Source organism: Physeter macrocephalus, chromosome 2 (assembly GCF_002837175.3).
Source record: "Physeter macrocephalus isolate SW-GA chromosome 2, ASM283717v5, whole genome shotgun sequence".
NCBI classification, from domain to species: domain Eukaryota; kingdom Metazoa; phylum Chordata; class Mammalia; order Artiodactyla; family Physeteridae; genus Physeter; species Physeter macrocephalus.
Genome location: NC_041215.1, coordinates 124766613 through 124782914, shown reverse-complemented (window position 1 = coordinate 124782914; position 16302 = coordinate 124766613). Strand labels below are relative to the sequence as shown.

General features: G+C 42.6%; 2 protein-coding genes across 5 annotated transcripts in view; one reads left to right on the top strand and one right to left on the bottom strand.

The window, feature by feature from the left end:
- Positions 1 to 966: 966 nt before the first annotated feature.
- Positions 967 to 7859, bottom strand: MRPL44 (mitochondrial ribosomal protein L44). Its single transcript, XM_007108336.4, has 4 exons — positions 7406 to 7859; positions 5097 to 5565; positions 2324 to 2502; positions 967 to 1503 (listed from the first exon to the last, which is right to left on the bottom strand). The coding sequence occupies exons 1-4, from the start codon at positions 7582 to 7584 to the stop codon at positions 1332 to 1334; spliced, it is 999 nt and encodes a 332-aa protein (XP_007108398.1). The 5' UTR covers positions 7585 to 7859; the 3' UTR covers positions 967 to 1331.
- Positions 7860 to 10821: 2962 nt separating this feature from the next.
- Positions 10822 to 16302, top strand: part of WDFY1 (WD repeat and FYVE domain containing 1) — a 52655-nt gene continuing 47174 nt past the window's right edge. For all 4 annotated transcript variants that reach the window (XM_007108335.4, XM_055090224.1, XM_055090223.1 and 1 more), the window contains exon 1: positions 10822 to 11040. In XM_007108335.4, the coding sequence (XP_007108397.1) occupies positions 10904 to 11040 (137 nt within the window). In that variant the 5' untranslated portion in view covers positions 10822 to 10903. The remainder of the gene's footprint in view (positions 11041 to 16302) is intronic.

Genomic DNA, 16302 nt, shown 5'->3' with positions numbered 1-16302 from the left:
CTCTTTCCTCCTATGGTGTCAATGAGATGCTTATCAAGTCGGGTTTACTTGTCAAGGATGATACGCATAAGAGTAGCATTTTACTACTGGATTCGGTCCTCTATCCCTGTGTTGAATTATTAGGAGTTGGAGTTACTCTCAAAAGAAAGGTGAAATAGTTTACATTTAGCCTACTAATTCTGCCAACTAGGTCATTCTTAAACTTCCCTCCAAAAGCAGTCTCTGTGTTAGCTGTCATAGCTGTTAGCCCTCTTACATGTAACGTTAAGCCCACTTTCCTAACCAGTCTCAGGAAAGGAGTTTCAAAGATCCTTCATCTTCCCTTAAAAAAAAGATTTCATGGCAAAAGTGCTGTCAGTTTAAACATTTTACCACTTTTCTATTCTCAGCTCCCAAGTCCCACTTTTCTTGTTAACCTCTGGGAGTGACTACTGGCAGACTGAAACTAAAAATTATTACTGTTGCCAAAAAGTTGAAAAGAAATAAATCAAAGGGAATTTGCAGAAGGATTACTGAGCTGAACACAAAGGATTAAAGAACCGGAAGGACACACTCTTAAGATTTGTCCTCTACTGAATTAATCGTGTTATAATAAAATACTTAGAAGAGTGCTTGGTACATGGTAGTTATGATGATGATTACGGAATACTAACTGATAAATACATACTTTATCTTTCCATTAGCTTCAACATTTTAAGCTGCTTTTGATTTGTTTTATTTTAAAAGCATAAAACGTACGTTCCCTGCCATTCAGTTGTTGTATAGATATTGAATAACTATGAAATTAATTAGTAGACAGAATTTTAAACCTAGACAAAATCTAGAGTTCATGTAATTGCCTAATTATTATAATCAGCCCCTTACCTTTCTAAAGGTTAAGAGTTATAACATTACTTTTTAGCTAAAGCCATACTAGGGAGGCGAAGTGCACTAACCTGGGTATAGCAAATTAAGCTACAATGAAACACTAAGAGAATAACTTTTTTATTGGCATTCCAGCAAACTTCACATAAAACATATATTCAGATTATGATACTTCAAAGCTAGAAGGCAATAAAATACACCTAACTGTACATGTTAAATATTTACAATAATAAAATCAAGAACTTTAGTTAAAATTTATCAGAAAAATAACAAAAAAGACTTCTGACAAAACAAAAATGATTAAAAAGAAAAAAAAAGTGACCTGATAAATATCAATACTTGCTTAATTTTAGGAACTGAGTACGAGGAATTTCTTTACAATTTAAAAAATGTCCAGCTTTGAACGTCTTTTGACATTTGTCTCGCTGTTTTGCTTACAAATTTCAGGCTGCCACATCTCTGGCTGGCTAGCTGGCAGTGATGGTCTTTTCTGCTCTCACATGTTCTTTGGGCTTGGAATAGTCCCAGGGCCGGCGATTCTCGGTGAACCCGTAGAGTTTCCTAAGTGCCACTCGAGCAGCTTCTTCTTCTGCAACCATCACTGTCTCCCCAGGTCCTTCTGCAATCAACTTTTTATCACTAGGAAAAAAACCCAACAGTAGCCTAAAATTACATGGTGCATCATAAGACAAAGTGCACAAATCAGTTTTGTCTGATCTAATTTTGGCAACAATATACACCAGAAGTAACAGAAATATTGCACTTTTTTTTCTTTCTACCAGCAGTGTATGAACTGCTGATAAAGGATGTGTTTAAAGCTTGCCAATCTGATAAGCAAGAGTATCTAATTTTGCTCTGCACTTCAATTAAAACTAAAGAAAAAACTTCTTAAAACATTATCAATTTCTCCTTTGTGATGTCTTCCATTGCTTTCATACCTATAAAGTCCTACATCACATAAAGATCAGAAAAATATTTACCTAAATTTTAGTTAGTTACCTTAGATATTCAGTTTACATTTAACACTTCAATCCACCTGAAATCAATTTGAGGCAGGTCAACTGTTACTAAGAAACCAAAAATGTTCTCATCAGGGGTTGAATTATACATTTTTGGTGGACAACGTTTAGTTTCTTTTCTTTCCCAGTTCTAGGCTCAACTGAAGCTGTTACAAGTGTGGATTGGGGTTAAATCTGTCATACTTATGAGTCAAAATTTTTTTACAGAAATATTTAGATTAGCAGATACTCCATGAAATTCTACAGTGAACAGTTGGTTAACAAAAGCTACTATTCTAAGGATGACCAGCAGGAAAGGAAGTAGTGACTGGATAACCATGGGAATGAGATTTTTAAAAAAATCTTTTAATGCAATTAGAGGTTATACTACGAAATTGTGAAGAGTCAGTTTTTAAGGCTTCCGATCAATATTATGAAGTTAAGATTAAAATTTTACTAACCAGTATAAGCCAACAAAATACACAGGCAAAGCTGTGGTGCTTCCAGACTGCCTAGTAAGTCTAGATTCGGGAGGTGAAATATTCCTTTTCTTCAATTCTTCTACCAGTAGCCCCATGGGATTTATTATCCTCCAAATCTCAAAGAGTTCTTTTCCAGTCATTTGAGTAATTAAGAAGTCCTGCATATAAAAAATACAACTGTACATTTAAAATAGTATAAAGAAAATAAGGACCATAATTCAAAGTACATTTTTTATAGAAATTTAAAAATTTAACAGGATTAAGAGGTAAGAACTACTATGTATAAAATAAATAAACCACAAGGATATATTGTACAGCACAGGGAATATAGTCAATATTTTATAATAACTTTAAGTGGAGTATAATCTATAAAAATATTGAAGCACTATATTGCACACCTGAAATTAATACTGTAAATCAAACTAAACAAGTAAATGCACGTTTGATCATGAAGATCTCCTACCTAAAGCTTCTCCAGCTGTCTCCACATTAGCCTTTACTAGACCATCAAATACAGACTCCTCAGCATGGCTAAAAATAGTGCTGTTCAAATTCTGGGGTGCTTAAGTATCAGCTGGGGACCTAGTTAAAACAGATTCCTAGGCCCTGCTCCCAGGGATTCTCATTAGCAGTCTGAGGTGGTGCCTGAGAGTCTGCATTTCTAGCACGTTCTCAGTGATGGTAATACTGATGCACAGTTTCAAAAGATCTTCCCCCCACTGGCTCTAAAAGGTCCAGACCCATCTCCCATCATTTCCCCAGATACAAAGTGATCTGACCACACAAAATTACTTGGAGTTCCTAGAGCAGAAGCTCATCCTCAAGGTTTCTTCCTGGAATGACCTTCTTGGGGCAGGTGTCACTTCCGTAAAACTTCCCTAGCCCTGCTAGAGTTAGCTGTTGCCTCCTGGGCACCCTCTATTCCTTACAATAAGTGGGAGCACGGCCCACATTCCACTCTCTCTGTCTAATGAGCTGTGAGTAGGACCCTGAAGGCAACGATTGAATGGTACTAAGCTCGGGCTTCAGTGCTCAGCACAGGGCCCGGCACACAGCAGACAATAAATATTAGGTGGACAAACGGATGAAATAAGACAATTCAAACCTGTCAGTTCTACTATGGAAGGCAGCTACACTCACCACTATACCACCAATGCAGTCAGTTCTACTATGGGAGATATCAAAGCTCTTGACTTAGAAATGGGTATCTGAATTATCTGACGCTACTAGGATCTACAATTGGAACTGTCAACAGAGGCACTAAAATATGGTAAACAAGTATTTCCAAAATGGTCTCATGACTGCCCTGTGAAAATGTCAAAAAGGTGACCAAAAACTAGGCAGTTCTAGCCTCTACATAAGCTATAGTGATAGGGAGAGAATGGAAATCAAGGGAAGATTTTGTCAGAATTTCTTTAGAAAAAGCTATTGAATTGCAGGGGGAGCAAGGGGCAGGAGAGGCTTCCCTTTTCACCTTAAGCCTAGAGGGCTTCAAAGGGTCCACTGGCTTCTGAATCTGAGGCAAGCGATGTTCAGTCAACTGGCAGCCAACACACACTCCTGCTTAACAGGCTGGCAGAAGCTGCCTGCAGTAGTGGGGTGGAAGTCTGCACCTGATATCAGAGGTATACAAATCCTTACGACCTGACGTGGAACTCACAGAAGCGATGTCATTTTGAAAGGAATCCCACCCAGGAAACTAGAAGCTAACAGCCAACACCCATGTAAAGGAACCTGGTTACAAGGTTCCAGCAGGGAACAAAATGCTCACTAGAGTCTGTTTTAAACACTGATCAGGCTCAGAAGGCACTAAACCGGTTTACAGACATCAAGTAAATATCTTCTGCTTTCCTTTTTTCCCTCAGCTCCCACTCCAGAGGGGTCACTTAACATACCTGCTTCCCAAAGGTAAACAGGTAGTCTACCTATTATAAGCCCTGGTTGGGGAAGGAGGAAGACAGGTCTCATCTATGAACGAAGTCTGAGTGTTGGTCAATACAGGTATCCTTCTTGATCAAAATGATCAAACTCAGTGTCAAAACTAAATAAATAGATTCCAACGGTAAGGGATGCTGGTTTAAAACACCTGACGTTCAAAGGTCTGAATCAAGACTGTTTTTGTGACTTGAAGTGATTGCCTGGACTATCCATTATGTAAGAAAGACCAAAAACTCATGTTTTCATCCAAAAGCAAAGGATGAAACTCTCCCAGTTAACAACTGTAAAAGGACAGTGGAGTTAAGTCATACCAATTATTTATTAAGTATTTTAATTAGCCAAGCTACTGGCTAACAAGGAGTTAGGTATACATCACAGGGACTCAGAAATCCAAGATTTTATCACTTTAGAAGAGCAGAACAGCAGCTAGTACTTAAGCATGGTGCTCCCTAACCATACTAGCCCCTCCAATAGTGTTCTTTGGACTCATTCATTCACTAAACATCTACTGAGCATCTAACATGTAGGCACTACCCTTGTACCTGAGGATGTAAAGCTAGACATGGCTTGAAGTGCTTACGAACTCACAACCCAGAATTTAGTGTTCACCTCTGATGCTGTCCTCAGCAAGAGACAACTGGAATAATGAAGACACTACCATAAAAAAGCTTTAGGTCTTTCTCAGTTTGGGCAGGGAGAAAAACTCACACGTAACCTGCCAAGGTCATAGAGCAAGGACATTAAGTACAAAAAGAAATTTTTCTTTCTGTCTACCTCAAGCATGTCCCAGCGTGTGCAATTAACAATCACGTACCCTGATGAAAAGTGCAGTCCTCTCAGGTCCGCTGCTCTCTAACAGGACTCCAATCACTGCAAAGAAAGTCTGCCTTAACACAGCTGGGGGGACTGGGAATTCTGCACTCAACGTTAACTGCTCCACTGCCAAGTTTCTAGCTACATGACACACAACTTCCTCACTGGTGAGAAAGTCAACTAGACTTTTAACGCCTTCAGTGGGCAAGTCTGAGAATGCGTCCTCAAAAAATTGTGTGAGGCAAGTTTGTGAAAAAGATGTCCCTTGTTCAGATAGTTCTTGATTATCTTTAAGGTTCAGAAGAACAGCTTCTTTCTCTATTCCAAGTTTTTGGCGTTTGGCCTCCTCACTTTTAATATAGCAGCTATTAACAAATGCAGTTTTGAGAAGATCTAAGGAAAAGGTTTCCTGTAACCGATGGCCAAATGCTTGCATTTCAGCATGGTAATCCCAGTTGGGCTTCTCTGAACTGAAAATGTAAAACAGAAGATAGATGGTAAAGAGAACAACAAGATGTTACTATGATGCAAACATTTTTCATTGTGATGCAATTTTATTTAATTTATTTATTTATTTTTATTATTATTTTTTTTTCCGGTACGCGGGCCTCTCACTGTTGTGGCCTCTCCCGTTGCGGAGCACGGGCTCCGGACGCGCAGGCTCAGCGGCCATGGCTCACGGGCCCAGCCGCTCCGCGGCACGTGGGATCCTCCCAGACCGGGGCACGAACCTGTGTCCCCTGCATCGGCAGGCGGACTCTCAACCACTGCACCACCAGGGAAGCCCCAATTTTATTAATTATATAAAGGACATTTAAAACTACTGAGTTTCATTTGAATTCCAGACTCTGATTTTCTGAAAATTAAAACTTATGTCACATGATTACTTGTGGTTCTTTGCCAGATAAATTTTCCCTTTGAGTCAAATGCCACATCAAAGTGGTTCTTCAACATCAGGAACTAAGCCATTACCCTAACTTTTAGGTTCTTTACTTCTGCTCTAAGTGGGACTACGCTTCATACTTAGATAGGAAATACAAATTATAATTTCATAGGGTCAACCCATAAACAGTTAAGTATATTATATTTATCTTGTATTTTATTATTTTAAATTTTGAAAACAACCATTTAAATTAGCAATTAAATAATCTAGTATCAATATTACAAATAGGTTAAAAGTTCATAATCATTCTCAAGAATGATTAATAGGTCTTTTTAAAAATAAACACAATAAATCGAAAATAAAACTCTTTTAAGTAAAAAGGGGCAGCAAAGTATAAAGATATGGGTTGTAAGTCATACGGTGTATATAATCTATACAATCCATAAAGTTTCTTCCAACTATAAAAGCCTAAAGTGACTAACCTCACAATAATCAAATGTGAATTAAAAAGAAACATAATTTTATTTTTCTTTTTAGAAAGAACTTAATATTCTGTGTTGAAAGTATATAGGACTATGAACACGTATACACCTCCTAGTAGGTGTATAAACCGGATCAACCTTTTTTTTTGGATGGCAACATTAAGGTACCTATCAAATTTTCATACTAAATTTCCAAAAGAGTAGTAACTTCAAAGCTGTCACATCGATGTAACTAACAGACGTACACTGTTTCATCGGTTGTTAATAGCAACGGTATGGCACTCAAACAACCATAAATGGAGTCATAAAAGAGTGAGGTGCATCAACCTGTACAGCCACAACTACATGTCAAAGACACATTATTAAAGAGAAAAAGGTGCGAAACCTCGTGCATAGCAGGGTCTTTTCTGAAGCTATAAAGATCTGCGTCTATTCCTACCAGATTTTCTACTACTGGAACAAGATTAATTTCGGCAGAAACCTAAAGCCAAACCGTTTTCCTTTTTCTCCGGACAGTGGACTTGTGATTGTGTAATTTTTTCTTGCCCTAAATCGCAATACTGTAGAGTGCCTTCTTCCCTCTTGTCCATACCCAAAGAATTTGCAGGCATCATCACAAAGCAGGGGCTACAACACCCAAGCCCAGATAATGATTACCCTCCAGCCGGCCTCATTTCTCACAACTTTCCCACAACTTTCGGATTCTAAATGGGAGTTCCGAAAGCGTCGGGGGCAGCCACGCGCCCAACCCCTTAGCAGAAATCCATCATTCCCTTTGCCTCGGCCACGCGTCCACGTCCCGCGGGCGTCCCTATCGCACAGCTAGGGTCAAGCCAGGAGCGCACTAGCAATGAGCAGTCCTTCCCGCCGCCGGGCCGAAGCTCCGGGCAGGGGAGGCCAGGGTCCCCAACCGCCACCCCTACCCCGTCCCGAGGTGGCTCCTACCGGCGCACGGGCGGCGGCGGGCACCGAAGCAGGCGCCACCGCTCTAACTCCTTCTGGAAGCGGAAGGCGGCGCGGATTGCCTTCTTCACTCCCCGAATCGGCGGGGCGAGAGCGGGTACGGCCGGTGCCAGGAGGCAGCGAGGCCTCCACAATAGCAGCCTCACCAACCCGGATGCCATCGCGAGGAAGAACGCAATGGACGGCGGAAGGAAGAAAGTCGGCCCAGCGTCGCGGTAACACAGTTCCCCCAGAACTGGGGTAGGAGAGCGAGGCCGGGGCGGAGCCAGCGCACGGTGGGTGGGGCGACTGGGCTGTTTCAGTGCGCATGCGCAAACGTTGGTGTTTTTGCGCGCCTGGGAATTTCTCTTGGGGGAACAGGGCCTGCTGGGCGTTTGGCTGCAGGAATTTCTGGAAAAGTTTCTTCATCCTGTCAGTTGCTCTCGTTCCTTCCGTTCTAATTAAAGTAAAACAAAAAAGTTGTTTCACGTTTAAAGAAAACACTTAAATTCTCAAAAAAAGAAAACACTTCTTATCAACATGTCTTAGAGCTCCAGCCCATCAATCCAGCCGCTATTTATGAGCAAATATTTACCTGGCATGTCTCCAGAAGCCTTCGTTTTAGGACCCCTATACTAAAACATATTGACTTATCCAAAATAAACATTTTTATTTAAAAACTAAGTACGAACTTTTTTACAGCAAAAAAAAAAAAAAAAAAGGGAAAGAATGGAAAAAATACATCAAGATGGGAACAGTGGACTTATGTCTTTTTTTAATCTTTCACTTTTTAGCAATATCATTATATTTCTTTCTTACCAAACTGTAAATATATATTTTAAATTTAGTATTGAATCACAAGGGAAGTCTTGTCTGAATTCTCAAATTTTGAGTTGGGTGCAGAACATCTAGATGTTGAAAGGGGCACCTCTTTCTGTGGTCTCTCTACTTGTTAATGGCGTTAAAATCCCTCCTCACCCAGATTGGGCTACTATGTCTTCAGTTGTTCCTTTTTCCACAAACACCCTCTTTTGTCTAGTTGCCAAGTCTTTTTACAGTTTAGGCTGAAAGCAGCTACCTGATGGCTTAGGCTACCTCTCTCCCAGGTTACTGTAATCAGCCTTCATTGTAATCAATCTTACACCTTCCTCTCTTCCCTCGCACATCTCACCTACATTCATCTCCCTGAAACACAGACCCAAACATGTTACTACTTAGCTCAAGAATCTCTGATGTTAGGATCTGGCAAAGATTCTCCCTTGACCAAAGTTCAGTCAGGCTGCTGTAAGCCCTCTCCTCAACAAGGCTTTGATCTTAGGTTCCAGTGTCCCCCCCTTGACAGGCGTGCATCACCCAGTTTCAGCAAGAATCCTGTTAAGTCAGTTTAGAGAGTCTCCCCCATCCTCATTATCTCATCACCCTTGATATCTAATCAAATTTATAAGCCTCTCTATCCTCCAGTGATGTCTGATCACCCTGGCCTGCCTTCTGCAAGAGTTCTGTCAACTTGGTTTAGCCAGACTCCTCCTTTACCCCTGATGTTTCCTCTTAGTACTTTTCCACCCACTGACCGCCCACCCTGCTCCTTGGCTTCAAATACCCACTTGTCCATGCTATATTGGGAATTGATCCCAGTTGTATGCTGGGGTCCCTTTCCCCTCATTGCAATAGTTCCTAAATAAAATCTGTTATTAACTACTGTCTAGCTGTTATTTTTCTTTGACAGGTCATACAACAGTTTAGGTCTCTTAGCTTAACTTTTCAAGAGGAAGAATCTGAACTGTTCATTCTAGCCTGTAAAAAGGTTTCCTATGGGGAGGGAGAGAAGAAAAGAGGGATTTGGTACATATCACAAAACAAGCTGATGAATTTCTGGATGAAGCAAGTTCTCTAAGAAAAGGTGAGAGGGGATTGTGATTTGGTCTTTGTATTACACTGCAATGTGAAGTATTGAAAATTCATGGAACATCAATCGAATAAATGGAATGGAAGAAAGCATAGGAAACTGCATTTTTGCAATATCCCATTACTTGAGAGAAATAATCTAATAAACGATCTAATAATCTAGTTGGAGCACAATAATGTTAAATGAAGTGCCTCTGTATTGAAAGTTTCTCATTGAGGAGTATTAAAGAAAAGGGGGGGATTGAAACCAAGCAGGACAAAAAAGCCCTTCCATGTCCCCAGTTTCTTGTTGGTAGAAGAAGGCTTTAGTCACTAGGTCTTTCCTGAGTTCCAAAGAGCAGACTGAGTTCCTAATTAGGGGAATGAAGGAACATAGAAACAAAGGAATAGCGGTCAAGCAAGGAAAGTAATGATAGCTTAAACAATAGTTTAGCCATAAAACAGAGTCCTTGCTCCTCCTCAAGGAAGAGACGTAGCAGTCTGATGCATATCTCTGAGGTATTCTGCAGAAACTAAGACCCCCCCCCATCCAGGTGGAGGATGGTGACTACAGGCTGACCAAAAGCACGTAGACTCCAGACCAGTTGGAGCCACAGGGTGATGTTTAAGATTCTGAAACACAACCTGTTACCTCACCACCAACCATCCAGAAGAAAGTCCACAAACTGCAACCCGCACCCCAAATGTTGCCTTTAAAAATGCTTCCCTGAAAGCCATCAGGGAGTTGGGTCTTTTGATCACGAGCTGCCTGTTCTCCTTGCTTGAGGCCCTGCAAATAAACGCTGTACTTTCCTTCACCACAACCTGGAGTCAGTAGGTTGGCTTTGCTGCACTGCAGCCTAAGGGACCCAAGTTCGGTTCAGTGACTTTTATGTTCCACAGGAACCAGCTGTGAGCACCCAGCCAGCTCTTAGTAACACCCAAGTCTGGCTGACAGTACCAGGCCAGCTCCTACAGGTCTAGGGCTGCTTTTCTCTTTCTCATAGCTTTGTGACCTTAAGCAAGTGATTTAACTTCTTCATGGTTCGGTTTTCTCATCTCCAAAATGAGATTAAAAGAGCACTTATCTCTCCACCTCTTATGGTTGTTATCAGTATTGAGATAACCCATGTAAAGATTTTGGGATAGTGCTTGGAATATAGTCACCCCTCAATGAGTGCCTTTCAAAGATTCTAAATTGCACTTATTTTTTCACACTTTATCATGTCTGAAATGGAGCTGTGGTCCAAACAAAGGCTTCTTAGAATGGATACAATGTAGTATTATTATTTTCCCAAGGCTCTGGTTTGGGGGACAATTCCTCTTCGCCGCCATCTGCTCAATCCACTCCTGGGTGAATGCTTTTACTTTTCAACCTTTGTGAGTTTCACCACTTCTCTGGCAAATCCCTAAGGGCCTCTCTCTCCGCCAAGTAATTTTCGTTGCGCGTCTTCCCCAGCCAATACGATCGTTGGCGGCAGCACTCGGGAGCTTACGGCGGCGCAGCACCCTCACCGCCAAGGAGCCGAAGCGAAACCTGCAGGTCCCCGCCCGGCCATCAGCTGATGGGCCGCCCGCCGCGAAGACCGCCACCGCCGCCGCCGCCGCTGTGCGAACATGGCGGCCGAGATCCACTCCAGGCCGCAGAGCAGCCGCCCGGTGCTGCTGAGCAAGATCGAGGGGCACCAGGACGCCGTCACGGCCGCGCTGCTCATCCCCAAGGAGGACGGCGTGATCACAGCCAGCGAGGACAGGTAGGGCCGGCGGGTCGAGCGCGGGGCCGAGGCGCGACGGGGGCGGCTCGGACTCCCGCCGGCGACCGGGTGTAGGGACCGTGGGGTCGGCGGCCTCGTCCCTTTTCTCGTGGGGACGGGTCCCGCGGCCTGTCGCCCCCGCCGCCCTTTCTGACCTCTGGGCCCCACCCCCGTCCAGGGTTCCCGCTTTTGGGTTCTCTAGTCTCGACCCCCGCCGCGCCCCTTCCGCCTGGGACGCCGTACCTGCTTCGCACCTTCAGTCCGGGACACCTGTCCCACCTGCGTCCACTGCGCTCTGCCAGCCCGAGACCCGCATCTCCGCCACGTCCCTCCAGTCTGGGACTCCCGCCCCCTCCTTTGTGGGATTTCACCCAGAGCTGGATGCGTCCCCTCCTCGGTCAGTTCCGAGACGCTTTCTCTGGGAGCCGGGACTGGCGGGCGGTTTTACCGCGGGACCCGGTGCCAGTGATTCCCTTCTTGCAACAGACCTCCCGGGGCTTCAACGGTCTTCCTTCTGCTTTACGCTGGAGTTTACACCTCTGTTTGTGTCGCGCACACCAGATCCCTAGATCAGTTATTTTATCACAGCAGCTCGGACCACCTGAGTTGTTACTTACAAAATAGTTTCTTTTTTTTTTTTCTAAAAGTGACTCACTTAAGAAAAAACTTAAAATAAGAATAGTGAAAGATACTTTTATTTTTAAGATAATTTGATATTTCCACTATTAATGGAAAACCGGTTATCACTTGCCATAAAAAAATTAAACTAATAGCTAAAACATGTTCATCTGTGTCACCTAAAGTAAGCTCTATCTTGTAACAAGACATCTTGCCCACCGTATTTTGGGAAAAATTGATCTGATGCGATTTTCTCATTCTATCCAAGAGGAAACTGAGGCCCATGGAGAGGCACAGAAATACTGGTGACGCCACAAATACACCCCAGGATTCCCCAGTCCAGCTCTCTTGTCTTCCCAGGGCTGTGTGATTGGATCAGAGAGAGGTTATTTGTTTTAAAACTTTGGCATTTTTTTAAACCCTAAAAGTTTAAAAGGTTAGTGGCTTTACTGTGGGAATTTGGAGGAAATGACTGATGTTATTGGAGAAACTGCGTTTCCTTGCTACAATGAGTGGTCTTAAATGGTGATATTGCAAAAGTGGAAAGGCTTTCTGGAAGAAGGAAGGTACTGCTGTTCTCTTAAAGCTGGAGGCCTTTTGTAATCTATCTTTTGAAGTAAGTACCTTTGAGGGCCTGTCCCAAATGGAAAGAGGAAACCTGAAGCCCTCAGTGCCTCTTTGACCTTTGTATTTTGCTTTTGAGTGAGTTTATTGTGAGCAGGCAATTTACATGTAGCTGACCTTGGTGGGACCTGGGTGTGGGTGCTTCACTAGGATGGGAATGGGAGAGAGAGGTATGCATGAGCCACAGGGAGAAGAGGGGAATGTAAAAAAAGGCAAAGGACAGAATAATGATATTTGCACGATATGAACATAGATGCAGACAACGCTTTATACAAGTTAGCTGTCTTTATTCGGTAAAATATTTTATTTATGACTCGTGTGTTGGGTCAGTCGCTGAATATTTGAGATTATTGGCCAGGAGCAGTGCTGATAAACGTTTCATGGAAAGTGATTACTTAGCTGCTCTGGGACTGAAGTGTCCTGGGGGAGCCTTAGATCAGCTCATTTTGTCACTGGGGCACAGCAGGGTCCTGGCAGATGACTGGACCAGGCGAGGGTTGGGGCCTCGGGTTTCTAATTTGTGTTTCAGGCCCATGGACCATCCTGGAAGGTAGGACACTCTTTTCAGGAGGTGCTACACTTTATGAGATTTATGAAAGCACACGGCTATGGGGCTTTTGTTGTTGGATGTGGTGGTTTGTTTTTACATTGTCATAAATATGTGTCATATTCTTCAATCATTTATTTATTCACTCATTTCTATATTTAGCAATACTGTACTTACTGAGTGCCAGGCCCTAGAGATAGAACAAGGATCAAAAGTCATAGCACCTGCCCTTATATAACTTCGGAATCATTGATTTTATGGCCTCTGGCCTGATAGAACCAGCCTGTTGAGGAAATAGAACACTGACCACCCTAATTCATCAAACAAGCATTTATTGGACACTTACTGTGTGCCGGGCCCATGCTAGACCGGTGGGTAGAAAAAACTGATGCTGAAATTGTTTTTTCCAAAGGGCTGGATGGTGTGGTGAAGAGGTGGCCGTGTGCTCTCAGCTTCCTGGGTGCTGGGGAGACACAGAGGAAGGAGTATCTTTGGGTGAGGGCTGGGTTTCAAGGAAAGCCTCCCGGAGGAGAAATCACTGGAGAGAGGAGTGGTCTGTGTGACCCTGGTCCAGGCAGAGGGAAAGGACAGGAGAATTTGGACTTTAGTTTGCAAGCAGTGGGGGACCATCAAAGAGTTCAAAGCAAGCAAATGACAGGATCAGAGTTTGTACTTGAGAAATAACAATAGTTAACCTTTTAAAAGTCCCTTTCCTCTCTCAGTACAGAAGTGGACCAATGTATGTGACTGCATCCAATCCTCACATCTCCCTGTGAGGTGAGTTCAGTCACCTAGGCTTATCAGCAGTTCCAAAATTCAAAGTATTTAAGAAGTCAAAAGTGCTTTTGTTTGCTTGTTTTTTTGTGTGAGTTAGGCCTGAAAACTCATTGGTGCTAAAACTTGACCTATATAGTTGAGACTATTTGTAATCTTTATTTGTCCCATGTGGTGTGAATATTCATTTGTTTCACTGCCGAAATAGCAATGCATTTAATTGCAGGCGCTGCCCCAGGCCCCGCTGGGAGTTTTATGGAACATTTGGTGTAGGCATCTTATTGTAACGGGCATTTGACCGTTTAGAAAACTGGGGCACAAAGGACATTGAGTAAGTACCCAAGGTCATGTAGCTAGTAAATGACAGGACTGCGATTTGAACCCAGGTCTGACTCTGAGGCCCCAGTTCTTTCTGCCATGGCCCTAGTTCTACACATTTGGGAAACCTGAGTCCAGGCAGTGTCAGGGATTGTCTACTCTGGCAGCAAGTGTAAAATGCTAGGATTCTGCCTTCCCCCCCCTCCCCCCTCCCCCCGGGGACATTTGGCAATATCTGGAGACATTTTGGTTGTCATAACTGGGGGAGGGTACTCCTGGCATCTGGTGAGTAGAGGATGCTCAACATCCTTTAATGCACGGGACAGACCCTCATGAACAGGATTATGCAGCCCCAAATGTCAGTAATGCCCAGGTTGAGAAACCCTGGTCCAGGCTTAATGTACTTCTTTATCTGGTCTCTCTAGACAGTGGTTCTCAAACTTGTGTGTGCATCAGAGTCGCATGGCGATAAATCTCGGTAAAACAGAGATTCTGGTTCAGTAAGTCTGGGGTGGGGCCTGAGAGTTTGCACTTCTGCCAGGTTCCCCACGCTGATGCTGCTAGTCTAGGAGCCACACTTTGAGGACCACTGCTCTACGCAAAAGGAGGATTACTCGTCATGATGCTTGCCTGTGGAAACCCACTGGGAGAGAATACTGTTTATACTTTGTCCTCTTTTTTGTCAGCTTCTGGGATGTATTTGCCTGGAGTCATTTAGATATACCCCCACCTATTTCCCAGTAAAACCGAACTATATATATGATAGAGCTAAATACAGAGAATCCCCCCCCCAGGGAGTAATAAACCATTGTGGAGTATTCAGCTTAACTCCATCGGACCTGGTGTCACTGGTCATGGTTTGGGCAGTGAGCTTAGGGGTCTAATCAGAAAGCTTCAGGGGTTACTGTGCCATGAAGGGTTAACAGAGAATGGCGCTGCTCTCACATGCATTCATTTCGATCTTGTTGAAGTAGTAAGTACCCTACGCTCTTTTGCTTAAACTTCATTCTTCATGAAACCTTAATTAGTATTTTTAAATTTTAGTTTTCGGTTGCTTGCACTTTGGAACTAGGACATTTGAGCATGCAAAGTAGAATGATGCATTTGTAAAGTGAAAAAAGATATTCTTGAGTCAATGGAGTATGACTGTCTTTCTAGTCAGGAGACTGTGAAAATAAAAGCAATAACCTCAGTATTACGTTTCAGAATTTGAACCGCAGCAGTCATTTTCCTGGTAAGGGAAACAGAAACTGAGACTCTGCTTTCAGGACAGAACTGAAATGTGGTGAGGCAGCAGGAACTGATTCCCTAGACACGTTTGCTTTCTGAACTTCTTTGCTGTAAACTGCACCAAAAAATTAGACAGTCAGCTGGTTGAAAAGGATAGATAGCATTTTTTAAAGATAAAAACTTTATTAAAAGCCTTATCAATAAGTTAAGGCTGTGGGCCCGCTGTCTTCATTTTTTGAAAAATAGAGTTTGGAGAAGAGCGTGCTGATACTATTGCTTCAGGGGCCTGTAGGCCAAGATTGATTTCTGCAAGAAACTCAATTTTGTCTGGCCCAAGTCAAACAAAGAGATATCTCATATGTTTTAAGATATTTTAGGATGTTGCTCTTAGGATGGTAAATAATAGAGATTATAGAAAATCAACTTTTAAAATATTTTTGGTGGAATCTTCCTTTTTTTTTGTTACACCAGCTATTTAATTTTTTGTTTCCTTTTAGACATTTCTAAGCATATTAAGACAGTTTGAAGGAAAAATTGTGTATTTAGTAGCTGTTCACATGGAAACAATCTTAAATAAACAACTTTATTTATAAGTGTTATGCTTAGGAGGAAACCTGGAGTAGCTGGAAGTTTTTAGTTTATACAGAAAGCCAGAATGTTAACCACTGTATTTTTGTTGTCATGCAGTGCCTAAAAATAGACTCTTTCGTTTGTGTTACAAAATAAAGTGAAGAAGTGAGAAACGGGAAGCCTGGGTGGGAGAGCATTTATTCCTCTGTCGTTAGAGTAGTTTTTCATTGTTATGATCATTTTCTTTTTATAGCATAGTTTAGAACAGATTCTGGATCCAGAATGCCAGAGTTTGAATCCGAGCCATGTGACCCTGGGCAGGTTATTTATTCCCTCTGTATCATAGTTTTCTCATCTGCAAAATGGAGATAATAAAGGCACCTACCTCACAGGGTTTTGTGGGAATTAGATGAATTCATATGCAAAGCACTCTGAACTGTGCCTGGCACAGATAACGTGCTTTTTGTGTGTTGGCTATTACTGTTTTGTTTTTTTGTTTGTTTGTTTGTTTTTTTGCGGTACGCGGGCCTCTCACTGTTGTGGCCTCTCCCGTTGCGGAGCACAGGCTCCGGACGCGCAGG

Excerpts from the sequence above, each read along its gene's own strand:
- MRPL44 (XM_007108336.4), bottom strand. The coding sequence starts at position 7,584 with ATGGCATCCGGGTTGGTGAGGCTGCTATTGTGGAGGCCTCGCTGCCTC. Across the intron at positions 5,566-7,405 it reads CCGCCGCCGCCCGTGCGCCG|TTCAGAGAAGCCCAACTGGG; the intron begins GTAGGAGCCACC and ends TTACATTTTCAG. Across the intron at positions 1,504-2,323 it reads TATTTTGTTGGCTTATACTG|TGATAAAAAGTTGATTGCAG; the intron begins GTTAGTAAAATT and ends TTTTTTTCCTAG.